The sequence below is a fragment of the Callithrix jacchus genome, chromosome X, assembly GCF_049354715.1.
Source record: "Callithrix jacchus isolate 240 chromosome X, calJac240_pri, whole genome shotgun sequence".
Classification (NCBI taxonomy): Eukaryota; Metazoa; Chordata; class Mammalia; order Primates; family Cebidae; genus Callithrix; species Callithrix jacchus.
Window position 1 is genome coordinate 138552509 of NC_133524.1, and position 13897 is coordinate 138566405.

The window sequence follows — 13897 nt, forward strand, 5'->3', positions numbered from 1 at the left end:
AGAGGAGGCCCAGGCAAAGGTAGGAGTCAAGGTGAGTGCACACCCTGACAGTGTATCAAGGGCCCTACTCCCACAAACAGAGCAGACATGGCAGCACCCAGTCCTAACCACCTACTGCCATTCCTGGTGCCCCAGGCTCTGCCAGCCAACTGTGCCCTGAGGTGCTTTCTCACATTCTCCTACAGGTTCCCACAGAGCAAACGCCCTAGGAAGACAGGCAATCTGTGAGGCCTAGAGTACCATCTTAAGAGAAGGAGAGTTGTAAGGCAGCCTTTGTCAGAGCCATCATGGGTGAGTTGCTCAGCTGAGACCGCTCACACGGTCCCTATCTCCCTCAGGCCTGTGGGACCCCATCATTCCCATTTGTGCTCAGTCACACGTTTACCTGCTGCTCCTGAACAATATTCATCATGCCTCTCTTTCCAAACCTTTCATGCCCCAGCTTTGAGCAAGACTTCCAGAGCCCAATTTTAATACTGGAGTTGGTAGATTCACAGGATCCCAGAGACGAGGAACAGGAGGAAACCTCCTCCATTTTCTCTTCCTCTTTCTACATTTAATTCTCCTCCTCTTCCTCCTCCTCCTCCTCCTCATCTTCTTCCTTCTCCTCATTCTCATTTTTTTCTCTGATTTTGGATGTTCAAGCAGACAAGGAGATGGCTGCTGCTGGGATGCCGAGTCTTCTCCAGAGTTCTCCTGAGAATCCTCAGAGTCCACCGGAGGGGCCTGACCAGTCTCCTCTCCAGAGTCCTGTAAGCCCCTTCGTCTCCTCCACTTCATTGAGTCTTCAGAGTGCTCCTGAGAGTCCTCCTGAGAGTCCTCAGAGTCCACCTGAGGGGCCTGTACAGTCTCCTCTCCTGAGTCCTGTGCGCTCCTCCTCCACTTCACTGAGTCTTCCCCTAAGGTCCCCTGAGTATCCCAAGATTCCTCCTGAGGGGCCTGCCCAGTCTCCTCTCCAGAGTCCTGTGAGCACCTTCGTCTCCTCGACTTCATTGAGTCTTCAGAGTCCTCCTGAGAGTCCTCCTGAGAGTCCTCAGAGTCCACCTGTAGGGCCTGTGCAGTCTCCTCTCCTGAGTCCTGTGAGCTCCTCCTCCACTTCACTGAGTCTTCCCCTGAGTTCCCCTGAGTATCCCCAGAGTCCTCCTGAGGGGCCCGCCCAGTCTCCTCTCCAGAGTCCTGTGAGCACCTTCGTCTCCTCCACTTCATTGAGTCTTCAGAGTCCTCCTGAGAGTCCTCAGAGTCCACCTGTGGGGCCTGTACAGTCTCCTCTCCTGAGTCCTGTGAGCTCCTCCTCCACTTCACTGAGTCTTCCCCTGAGTTGCCCTGAGTATCCCCAGAGTCCTCCTGAGGGGCCTGCCCAGTCTCCTCTCCAGAGTCCTGTGAGCACCTTCGTCTCCTCCACTTCATTGAGTCTTCAGAGTTCTCCTGAGAGTCCTCAGAGTCCACCTGAGTGGCCTGTACAGTCTCCTCTCCTGAGTCCTGTGAGCTCCTCCTCCACTTCACTGAGTCTTCCCCTGAGTTCCCCTGAGGATCCCCAGAGTCCTCCTGAGGGACCTGCCCAGTCTCCTCTCCAGAGTCCTGTGAGCACCTTCGTCTCCTCCACTTCATTGAGTCTTCAGAGTCCTCCTGAGAGTCCTCAGAGTCCACCTGAGGGGCCTGTACAGTCTCGTCTCCTGAGTCCTGTGAGCTCCTCCTCCACTTCACTGAGTCTTACCCTGAGTTCCCCTGAGGATCCCCAGAGTCCTCCTGAGGGACCTGCCCAGTCTCCTCTCCAGAGTCCTGTGAGCACCTTCGTCTCGTCCACTTCATTGAGTCTTCAGAGTCCTCCTGAGAGTCCTCAGAGTCCACCTGAGGGGCCTGTACAGTCTCCTCTCCTGAGTCCTGTGAGCTCCTCTTCCACTTCACTGAGTCTTCCCCTGAGTTCCCCTGAGTATCCCCAGAGTCCTCCTGAGGGGCCTGCCCAGTCTCCTCTCCAGAGTACTCTGAGCCCCTTCCTCTCTTTCACTTTGTTGAATCTTTCCCAGAGTTTCCCGGAGAGTCCTCAGAGTCCTTCTGAGGGGCCTGACCAGCCTGCTTTCCAAAGTTCTGTGTGGTCCTTCTCCTCCACTTCACTGAGTCTTCTCCAGAGCTTCCCTGAGAGTCCTCAGAGCCCTCCTGTGGGGCCTACTCAGCCTATTTTCCAGAGTTTTGTGTGCTCCTTCTCCACTTCACTGAGTCTTCTCCAGAGTTTCCCTGAGAGTTCTCGGAGTTCTTCCGAGGGGCCTGTGCAGTCTCCTCCCCAGAGTCCTGTGAGCTCCTCCTCCTCCAGTTCATTGAGTCTTCTGCAGAGTTCTCCCGAGAGCCCTCAGAGTCCTCCTGAGGGGCCTGCCCAGTCTCCTCTCCAGAGTGCTCTGAGCCGCTTGATCTCTTCCACTTTGTTGAATCTTTTCCAGAATTTCCTTGAGAGTCCTGAGAGTCCTTCTGAGGGGCCTGACCAGCCTGCTTTCCAAAGTTCTGTGTGGTCCTTCTCCTCCACTTCACTGAGTCTTCTCCAGAGCTTTCCTGAGAGTCCTCAGAGTCCTCTTGAGGGGCCTGCCCAGCCTATTTTCCAGAGTTTTGTGTGCTCCTTTTCCACTTCATTCCCTGAGAGTCCTCAGAGTCCTCCTGAGGGGCCTGCACAGTCTGCTCTCCTGAGTCCTGTGAGCTGCTCCTCCACTTCACTGAGTCTTCCGCAGAGTTTCCCTGAGAGTCCTGGGATTCCTCCTGAGGGGCTGTCCCAATCTCCTTTCCAGAGTCCTGTGAGCTCATTCTCCGCCTCCTCCCACTCCTCCCTCTCCTCCTGCTCCTCCCGCTCCTCCCCCTCTTCCTCCTCCTCTGCCTCTTCCTCCTACTCTCCTTCCTCCTCCTCCTCCTCCCCCACTTCCGTCTCCCCCTCCCCCTCCTACCCCACCCCCTCCTACCCCTCCCCCACCTACCCCTCCCCCGCCTACCCTTCTCCCTCCCCCACCTACCCCTCCCCCTCCTACCTCTCCCCTTCCCCCACCTCCCCCTCCCCCTCCTCGAACCCCTCCCCCTCCTTCTTCCCCTCCTGCTCCCCCTCCCCCTCCCCCTTGTACGCCTCCCCCTCCTTCTTCCCCTCCCGCTCTCCATCCCCCCCGTCCCTTGTCTCCTCCCCCTCCCCCTCCTCCTCCTCCCCCTCCCCCTCCTCCTCACTCTCCTCCTCCTCCCCGGCCTCATCCCCCACCTCCCCCTCCTCCTCCCTCTCCTCCCCCTCCCGCTCCTTTTCCTCCTCCTCCAGTTCATTGAGATTTCTCCAGAGTTCTTATGAGAGTCCTCAGAGTCCTCCTGAGGGCCCTTCCCAGTCTGCCCTCCAGGGTCCTGTGACCTCCTTCTCCTTCAGTCCATTGAGTTTTCCTCTGAGTTCCCCTGTGTGTCCCCAGAGTCCTGAGGGCCCTTCCCAGTCTGCCCTCCAGGGTCCTGTGACCTCCTTCTCCTTTAGTCCATTGAGTTTTCCCCCGAGTTCCCCTGTGTGTCCCCAGAGTCCTGAGGGCTCTTCCCAGTCTGCCCTCCAGAGTCCTGTGACCTCCTTCTCCTTTGGTCCATTGAGTCTTACCCCGAGTTCCCCTGAGTGTCCCCAGAGTCCTCCTGAGGGGCCTTCCCAGTCTGCTCCCAAGGGTCCCGTGAGCACCTTTTCCTCCTGTCCATTCCCTCTTCCACTGAGTTCCCCTGAGTGTCCCCAGAGTCCTCCTGAGGGGCCTTCCCAGTCTGCTCTCCAGGGTCCTGTGGGCTCTTTCTACTCCTCCACTTTATGGAACCCATCCAGTGAAGAGTCCAGCAGCCCAGCAGATGAAGATACAAGAACCTCAGACTCCTTACTAGACAGTGAGTCCTTGACAGATAATGAGTCCCTGACAGCCACTGAGCCCTTGTTTGCTCATACACTGGATGAAAAGGTGGATGAGTTGGTGCGGTTTCTTCTTCTAAAATATCAAGCGAAGGAGCCTGTCACAAAGGCAGAGATGCTGACGATTTTCGTCAACAGGTACAGGGGCTACTTTCCTATGATCTTCAGGAAAGCCCGTGAGTTCATAGAGATTCTTTTTGGCATTGCCCTGACAGAAGTGGGCCCCGACCACTCCTATGTCTTTGTAAATACATTAGACTTCACCTGTGAAGGGAGTCTGAGTGATGAGCAAGGCATGCCCCAGAACCACCTCCTGACACTTATTCTGAGTATAATCTTCATAAAAGGCTCCTGTGCCTCTGAGGAGGTCATCTGGCATGTGCTGAATGGAATAGGGGTATGTGCTGGGAGGGAGCACTTCATCTTTGGGGAGCCCAGGGAGCTCCTCACTAAAGTTTGGGTACAGGAACATTACCTGGAGTACCGGGAGGTGCCCAACACTTCTCCTCCACGTTATGAATTTCTTTGGGGTCCCAGAGCCCATTCAGAAATCAGCAAGAGAAAAGTAGTAGAGTTTTTGGCCATGCTAAACAATACCGTCCCTCGTTCCTTTTCACCCTCATACAAGGATGCTTTGAAACATCTAGAAGAGAGAGCCCAGGCCACAATTGACACCACAGATGACTCCACTGTCACAGACGCTGCAAGCTCCGATGTTTCCCAGCCCGTCTTCCCCTGAGCAAAGTCTAAGGCAGAATCTTCCTTTTGAGTGTGAACAGGGCAGGCGAGTGTCTATGCCATGGAGGGCCTGCGTGAAGCTGGCGAGAACACAGTGTTTGCGTTTCTGTTCCATATGGTAGTTTAGGGATTTACCTATTTTACTTTGGGGTATTTTTCAAATGCTTTTCCTTTTAATAACAGGTTTAAATAGCTTCAGAAACTTAGTTTATGGAGTTTATGAATATTAGTCACACATGTACTGCTGTTTAACTGGTTTAGGGGTAACGGTTTGATAGTTTGTAAAACACACACACACACACACACACGATTGGGAAAACCTGCCTTATCTGTGGTCTGTCACACGTTAATATGGTATTACTGTAGCAATTTTCTTTAAACTGTAAAAGAACTCTGGAGTTAAATAGTGGAACAAAACAAAGGATTGTTAATATTTGCATTTCCTCATACCCTTTAGTCTGTTGTTCTTGAAAATTAAAGATACGTACCTGGTTTTCTTGGCTTGTTTAATAAAGTAGCAGAGATTAAATGACAATAAATAAAAATATCACGGACTCCTTTATTTGACGAACATTATATCAGCATTGCTCATGGAAGTTACGTTTAGTAGTGAAGTTACTATTAAAAGCAAGACTTACACCTACTCATAAAACGGTAGAGTATAGGTACAGAAGCCATATCGGGAACTTGGTAAGATTTTTCTCTTCAATCTAAAGAGTAAGTTTAAAAAGGAGTGGGGCGGTGAGACTCCAGTTGGAGCCTTCAAACAAAAATGCCCTGAGCTAAGGCAGTTTTGGGCTTTGGGAAACTGCACTTGCTTCTGTGGGAGCTGATTTTTATGAAGCTGGGTGGTGGCGGGGCCCAGACTCTCAGAAGGTGAGAGAAAAGCCTGGAATGGAAAGCTACTTGAGCAGTTCCCTCTGGGTGAAGGATGAGGCAGAGAGGAGTCTCCACATGGGGAAGTAATGGGAGGTGTCCTGCAGCTCTTGTGCACTTGAACACAGTACTTTTGTCCAGCCCCAGGACTTTCCCACGTTATAGCACTGTCCTTTCGATCTCCCGTGTGCTCTCGTGCAACTATGGAACCTGGCCTGCTGACTAACTTGTCACCGTGTTTCCCACTCTGAAGGCTGTACCCAGCTCTCAGTGCCAGACGCCATTGACATCGACCCTTCCGCTAACATAGACCACTCTTTGTCTCTGCAGAAGTTCCCTGACTGATCCATCCCTCTCCCTGGCTCCTCTGTGATAACAAACTTTGATGTGAATATACACTTTGAATAGTGACATTTCCATACATATGCTGGGCATCCTCACCACATTCTCAACATATTTCCAAATAGACTGCAGAGTAAAATCTAATTTTTTACAAAATATACTTGTTTTAGGGATGTAAGCCTAAGGTAGATATAGCCTATTTTAAATCATCCTATTATTTGATATTTGTAGTAGGGTTTTAATAAAATGCATTATTTGAAACAGGGCACTGAACCCAAATACAGATGAATGAGCTTTTGTAGGTGATCAAATGCCAATCTTTCCTTAATAAACTTTGTAGATAAGGAAAGACTATAGAAATCACTTTGCAAATGTTCTACAAGAAGACGAATTTTTAAAAAAACAAAAAAATCTTGAAACCTGCCTCGGAGGTAACAAGGGTACTTTGTGGACATGCCAGCTCTGATGAGAAAAAAAAAGTTATAGTTAAACATCCTTCCCCTGTCTCTTTTCTGTGTACCTGCCCCACAGGAAAATCTTTTTTTTGCAGTGTGCCACAGGCACATGTATAGCTGTTCAGGAATGTTCCATCGTATGGAGGGTGACGAGGCTCACAGGTAGATTATTTATCATACACCAAAACTAGGAGAGTATTGTCAGCCTAAAGAAATTATATAGCTTATTAAAAGGACAGTGCAAAGTGCTATTGAGGGAATAAGGTTGACTCTCCCTGCCAAGATTTACAAAATTGTTTTAAAACAGGATGTAATCTTGTTTTTAAAACCACGAGTCACTTTGTTGGTGCAAGAAAATGTTGGAAGATTTCAAGGCTATGCTGACATTCCCAGAAATAATTCCAAGAAATGAAGAAACTGTCATAAATTATAGTAGTTGGTTTTAATTGAGCACCATAATAACATATGGGAGAAACTACAAGTGCCCATTTTCATTTGTCTACCTCACCTTCTTGGGTGGTTCATTTATAGTTAGAAGCCAGTGCATCATTCCCGTGCTTTTGTTTCTGTTGAGCAGTTGACATGTGTTGTGATGTGGAGCTACAAGTGGAAAGCAGCTTGGATTCTTGGGTCAGGCGAAAGCCAGGATGGACTGTGTATTAGTCTATTATACCATAACAGAATACCACAAACTGGGTGACTGAAAAAACAGAAATTATTTTCTCACATTTCTGGAGGCTAGATATCTAAGGTGAAGATGTTGGCCAGTTTGATTTCTTCCCTGGCCTCTCCGTGGCTTGCTGATTGCTACTTTCTCAGTGAATTCTTACATGGTTGTTCCTTAGTCTGTGTGTCTGTATCTTAATCTGCTCTGCTTATGAGGACACCAGTCATATTGAATATGATCCTAACCGTAAAATCTCATTTTACCTTAATTGCCTCTTCAAAGGTTCTGTCTCCAAATACAATGACATTCTGTAGTACTGGGGTTAAGACGTGGATATATCATTTTGGGGAGAGGGGGCACAATTCAGCCCATAACACCCTGCCAACTCAAACCGGAATTTATGTGTACAAAAATCAACTTGTGTTAAGCCATTTAACTTTCAGGAGATTTTTTTCTGTTCCATCAGCTTGCTTTCACTTAATCTGACTACTACAGTACTCCTCTTGCTTTTCTTAGGGTTATCTCAGTATTTTAGTTAAAAGTAAATAGCACATGTATTTTTGTGGCAAAAAATTCCAAAAATACATAGAAATTGCATTTTTTCCTTTAAAATTTTCAAAATTCAGCCTCCTACTCAGAAGTTTCCACAAGTAATAATGTGGCTGTGTAAATTTTGAAAGATGATTTTTGATTTCTGGCTTTTATAAAGATAGATGTGCTATTTTGTATATACACATGTATGTATACACACACGTATGTAATGATATAATGATATACATATAGATCTGTGACACTTGCCTTTGCCACTATTATAGGTTCAATTGCCTCTTCTGCAAAATTCTACATTTTTAAAATTAAAATGTGACATGACTTGTAGATAGGATTATTTCAAAGGCAATCAAGTTAAAATGAGGTTATTAATGCTGGCCTCAATGGAAATCACAAAAAGGGGATATGTAACAAACCTACACTTGCATCTCTGAATTTAAAATTAAATAAAAATTTTAGATACATACATCAAATTTAACTGCTCTGTAAAGTTTTATTTATTTAGGCAAATATCTGTGGGTTTCCACCTTGAGCTCTGAGGTTTGATACACCAATCCTGGCTATGAGCAGAGGCCATCTGCCCCTGGGATGTGGCAACAAAGCTAAGGAAGGAAGTCAGCACATGAACAGCTGAATTGATCCTGGCCATAGTGGGTGGAGAGAACTCTAATCCTCAGGGAAATCTCTGGCAAAGCCACAAGTCAACCTTTTTTGGAATCTTAGGGCTCCTGAATCTTTCTGAGGGTCCTGTCAGGAGTAAGAATTGTTGAAAGGAAATATGTGGAGCTGTTATCCATGTGGAAAGGGAGACAGTCCTCTACGCCTATCAGGTCAGCAACCTGGCAATGCCACGAAGTCAGTAAAGTGTTTGTGGACCTGGTCAGGGTGTCTATCATCAACACAACATCCCTCCGTCATGACTTTCTGGAATAGAACTGCTCGGGTTATATGTCTTGAAATCTCAGAGTTCCAATGGTCAGCAGGAGGACTGGTCAAGTAAGAGGGGGAATAAATCCATCATTGTCCCGGGTAGCCTTTCCCTAGCTACTGTTGAGATCCAAGTCTTACCCTCAAAAAGCAAAGGCTTGTGAAAGCAGCTAGGCCTTCTATGGCTGAGACAAGGGGAAGAGAGGAAGTGCCATCTCGTCTGTTCCTCTTTGACTCATATCATCTCACTCCTCTTGTTACTGAAGTGACCAATGACCCCAACCTCTTTCAGTTCTTTCAACTCTAGCCTTACTGATGCTCTGATTTACTCATACTGCTGACCCACTAAAAGATAATCTATACGAAGACTTATTTATTATTCTGTGCATTTCTGTGTTTTTGAAGTATTTATAATAAACATTTTTAAAGTAGCTTTTGAATTTCCCTGTAATTGCATTTTTTTTAATAATATGAAAAAGGGTTCCACTTACGTTAGGTTTTTTATATGGATATTCAGTTATTCCACTGATAGTATTTTAACAAGACAGTCTCCTGTTCTAAAGCTGCAAAGTTTTTAAATCAGTTAAGCTTGCATTTAGACATGTTTTGTTGGTTTTGTTTTTCAGGACTTTCCATTCAGTTCCATTGGTCTATCTGTTAATCCATGCACCCAGATCTCAAACTCTTTGTTACAACGGCTTGTTTGTAATTCTTACTATCTGGTGGACAGATTGCTCGTTTTCAAGAGTGCTTTGACTATGCTTTGCTATTTGCATGTCTTCATAGTTTAGAGTCAGGTGATTCAGTCCGGGCGCGGTGGCTCACGCCTGTAATCCCAGCACTTTGGGAGGCTGAGGTGGGTGGATCACGAGGTCAAGAGATCGAGACCATCCTGGTCAACATGGTGAAACCCCGTCTTTACTAAAAATACAAAAAATTAGCTGGGCATGGTGGCGCGTGCCTATAATCCCAGCTACTCAGGAGGCTGAGGCAGGAGAATTGCTTGAACTCAGCAGGTGGAGGTTGTGGTAAGCCGAGATCGCTCCATTGCACTGCAGCCTGGGTAAGAGGCTAGCGAAACTCCATCTCAAAAAAGAAAAAAAAAGAATCAGGTAATTCATACATGCCTTCATGTCCAAAGGCATTTTGTTGTTTTGATTTGGGATCACGATTAAACTATAGATTCCATTTTAACACAAACTATTGGAACTTCATTCCCATGAATTTATTTTATTTTATGTTCTTGTGGGTCTTCATTAATATTTTAAATAACATTTTCACAGTTTTTCTGTAATGTTTTAATTTTTTTGTTTAAAAATTTTTAATGTACTTAATGTTTGGAATGATAGGTTAGAGGTTATATTTTATTTCTCTTTCTTTCTTTCTTGTTTCTTTCTCTCTCTCTTTCTTTCTTTCTTTTGTTCCTTTTTTGATAGAGTCTCACTCTGTCGCCCAGGCTGGAGTGTAATGGTGTTATCTCAGCTTACATCCTCCACCTTCCAGGTTCGAGCAGTTCTTCTGCCTCAGCCTCCCGAATACATGGGATTACAGGCACCCACCATCATGCCTGGCTAATTTTTGTATTTTTGGTAGAGATGGGATTTCACCATGTTGGTCAGGCTAGTCTTGAACTCCTGACCTTTGGCCTCCCAAAGTGCTGGGATTACAGGCATGAGCCACCGTGCCCATCCTTATTTTCAAATTCATTTTTGCCACAAGAAAATAAAGTTCATTTTTTTCTATGTTGACTTTATACCTAGGAAACTTATGTATTTTCATCTATCGATAAGCTTGGCCGTTCCACTGTTGCCGATGGTATGCCCATTTGAGCATAGACTCTGCTGCTGCTGCCCCAGTGAAGCGCTTTAGACAACAACCTCCATCAGAGTGTTGTCAGTGGACAGGGAACACCTCAGCATCTGTAGCACAGCAGTTGCTTTACCTCACAGAGAGAGAGAGAACAATGATGTGGGCTTGGTACCAGTCCCCAAAGTTGGAGTGCACAGCTCAAGAGTCCTGACCTGAGCTTTTGCCCACTAAAATCTTTCAGACATGAAGCCACTTGATAGAACCCAGCACTGTCAAACCCTCAAAGGCATCAAAGAGTAAAAAGAATAAAAAACCCATTCAACTTATAGCAAATTCAATTAATAAAGGAACATCAGCCCACGCAGATAAGAAAGAACCAGCACGAGAACTCTAGCAACTCCAAAAACCAGAGCATATTCTTCCCTCCACACTACCACACTAGTTCTCTAGCAATGGTTCTAAACCAGGGTGAAATGGCTACAATGACAGAGAATTTAGAATCCGGATATGGACACAGATAATTGAGATTCAGTAAAAAGTCAAAATCAAGGAATCTAAGGAATCCAATAAAATGATATAAAAGCTGAAAGATGACATCTTCATTTTAAGAAGGAACCAAGCAGAGCTGATAAGGCTTAAAATCTCACCTAAGGAATCTCATATTACAATTAAAAGTATTAAAAACAGAATAGACTCAGCAGAGGAAAAATCTCTGAGCTGGAAAACCAGTTCTCCGAATCAACTCAGTCAGAAAAAATGTATATAGAAAAAGGAATAAGAAATAATGACTCAAACCTCTGAGAAACTTGAGATTATGTAGTGAGACCAATCCTGCAACACATTGACATCCCTAAAAGGGAGGGAGAAAGAACAAGCAACTTGTTAAACAAATTTAAGGGTATCATTCACAAAAATTACTCTGCCCTTACTGGATGGTCAGCATTCAAATTCAGGAAATCCAGAGAAGCCCTGTGAGATGCTATATAAGACAAGCATCCCCAAGTCACATAGTTGTCATATTCTTCAACGTCAACATGAAAGAAAAAAATATTAAAGGCAGCTAGAGAGAAGGAACAGGTCACCAACAAAGGGAACCCCATCAGAGTGGACATCTGGATGGATAAATACCAGGTAATATTTAGGCTGGTAAGCAGCAACATCACTCTCTGAATGAATAATCATTTACATAGTAGTTGCATATGTTTATGGGTTACATGAGATATTTTGATATAGGCTTGCTATGTGTGATAATCATATCAGGGTAAATGGGTTATCCATCAGGACAGACATTGATCCTTTGTGTTGCAGTCCGATTATACTCTTTTAGTTATTTCAAAATGTAAAATTAAATCATTTTGACTATGGACATCCTGTTGCGATAGCAAATACTAGGTCTTATTGATTCTCTCTAACTGTTTTTTCCCTCTAACATCCTCATTTCTCCCCCAGCCCCCATCTACATTTCTCAGTCTCAGGTAATCATCCTTCTACACTATCTCCATGAATTCAGTTGTTTTGATTTTTAGCTTCCACAAATATGCAAGAACGTGTGAAATTTGCCTCTCTGTGCCTGGCTTATTTCACTTACCATAATGACCTCCAGTGCCATCCATGTTGATACAAATGACAGGATCTCATTGTTTTTTATGGCTGAATAGTACTCCATTGTAATACAATTTCTTTATCTATTCATCTGCTGATGGACACTTGGGTTGCTTCCTAATCTTGGCTATTGTGAATGGTGCTGCAGCAAACAGGGTCGTGCAGATATCTCTTCAGTGTACTGATTTTCTCCATTGACTGATTTTCTTCATTTTGGGTAAATACCTGGGAGTGAGATAACTGGATAGTATGGTAGCTTTGTTTTCATTTCTGGAGGAATCTCCAAGCTGTTATCCATAGTGGTTTTATCAGTGTACATTCCCATCAACAGTATAAACAAACTGGGGTACATCTATACAATGGAATACTATGCAGCCATAAAATGAAAAGACCTATCAAGCCATGGAAAGACAGGGATGAACATAAAAAGCATGTTGCTAAGTGAAATAAGTTAATCTGATACCTTGGTTATCGTTTACTCCTATTTCAATTATCCAAACGATGGTGCCCTTTTTATGTTAAGATTCCTGACCAGACACAATACCTCATGCCGTAATCCCTGCACTTTGGGAGGCTGAGGAGGGTAACTCACCAGAGGTCAGGAATTCAAGATGAGCCTGTCCAACATGGTGAAACCCCATCTCTAATAAAAATAAAATAAAAATAAAAATAGCTGGGCATGGTGGCACGAACCTGTAATCCTAGACACTCAGGAAGCAGAGGCACAAGAATTGCTTGAATCTGGAAGGCAGAGGTTATAGGGAGCCAAGATAGCACCATTGCACTCCAGTCTGGGTAACAGTGTGAGACTTTCTCTCAAGTTAAAAAAGAAAAAAAGATTCCTGCATGACAAGGTTGGATTGATCCAGTAACATCAATTATATTTGATACAGTCTCATTCTCATATTGACTTTATTGTTTGGGAACCTCCCATGTCAAAACTCATAGGTTGTAACCTAATCCCGAATATTATTATATTTTCATTATGTCAGTATATTTTGTTATGGCAACCCAAAATGACTACCACAGTCCTCTATATTCTCTGACTCTCTTTCTGGTACTCTCCCTAGCAAGTGGGCTTCTAGTATTTTCCACTATGCCATCCACTTACTTTGAATGATCTGCTCCCTCCCTGGCTAAATAGTGAGGGGAGAGAAAAATAACAGAGAAGTTTTCTCTCACCCCCTTCGGAACAACGATCTTCTTGTCAGAGAAAAGGATGTTCCTACTCAGAGTTTTAGATGCCTGACCAGCTCTTGCTAGTGCTCTCCTTGGAGGATTACACCTTCACGAATGGGGCTGGCTTGCCTGGAGGCAAACCTGGAAGAAGAAAGGAATTTCTCATGTTCTCTTTGTCTTTTAGGAATCTCCTATCCTATTTATTCAAACACAAAGTTTTCCTAGAAAAAAATGAAAAGTAAATTGGAGGCCTTTCCTTAGAACACTTTATCTCTATATCATGTGAAATTCTTCAGTTTTATATGCCTTTAAGTCCAAGCGGGAAGACAGAGAAGGAAAAAAAGTAAAGAAAACTACCCACAATATCAAAATATTACTTTGAATTCTAGTTTCCTTCCCTAATTATCCTGCTTCTGCTTACTATTTTTATACAGCTTTAGCTTTAGAATAGTTGTAGATTTACAGAAAACTTACAAAGATAATATAGAGTTCCCATATACACAGACCCAGTGTCCCATATTATTAACACCTCTATTAGTATGACAGATTTTTGTAACTAATTAACCTATATTGATACATTACAATTAACTAGATTTCATATTTCATTCAAATTTCCTTAGTTTTTGCCTAACATGATTCTCTGTACAAGGATGTCATCTGGAATACTGTAGTCCATTTTTTCTTCATATCTCTTTATGTTTAACTAGTCTGTGACCATTTATCAGACTTACTTTGGTTTTATAAACTTGACAGTTTTCAGAAGTACACTGAGTATTTTGTAGAATGACTCTCTATTTTAATTTGTCTGATTGTTTTATGATTAGACTGAAATTACTGTTTTTGGGAAGCAAGACTAGAGGACTTAATTTC

At 44.4% G+C, this 13897-nt stretch overlaps 2 protein-coding genes across 2 annotated transcripts in view; both read left to right on the forward strand.

Moving 5' to 3' along the window:
* The window catches only part of LOC118150490 (uncharacterized), a 53539-nt gene that overhangs the window by 3365 nt on the left and 36277 nt on the right, over positions 1-13897 (forward strand). The window lies entirely within an intron of this gene.
* LOC144581068 (uncharacterized) lies at positions 51-5159 on the forward strand. Its single transcript, XM_078363059.1, has 3 exons — positions 51-291; positions 649-2903; positions 3297-5159. The coding sequence occupies exons 1-3, from the start codon at positions 288-290 to the stop codon at positions 4620-4622; spliced, it is 3585 nt and encodes a 1194-aa protein (XP_078219185.1). The 5' UTR covers positions 51-287; the 3' UTR covers positions 4623-5159.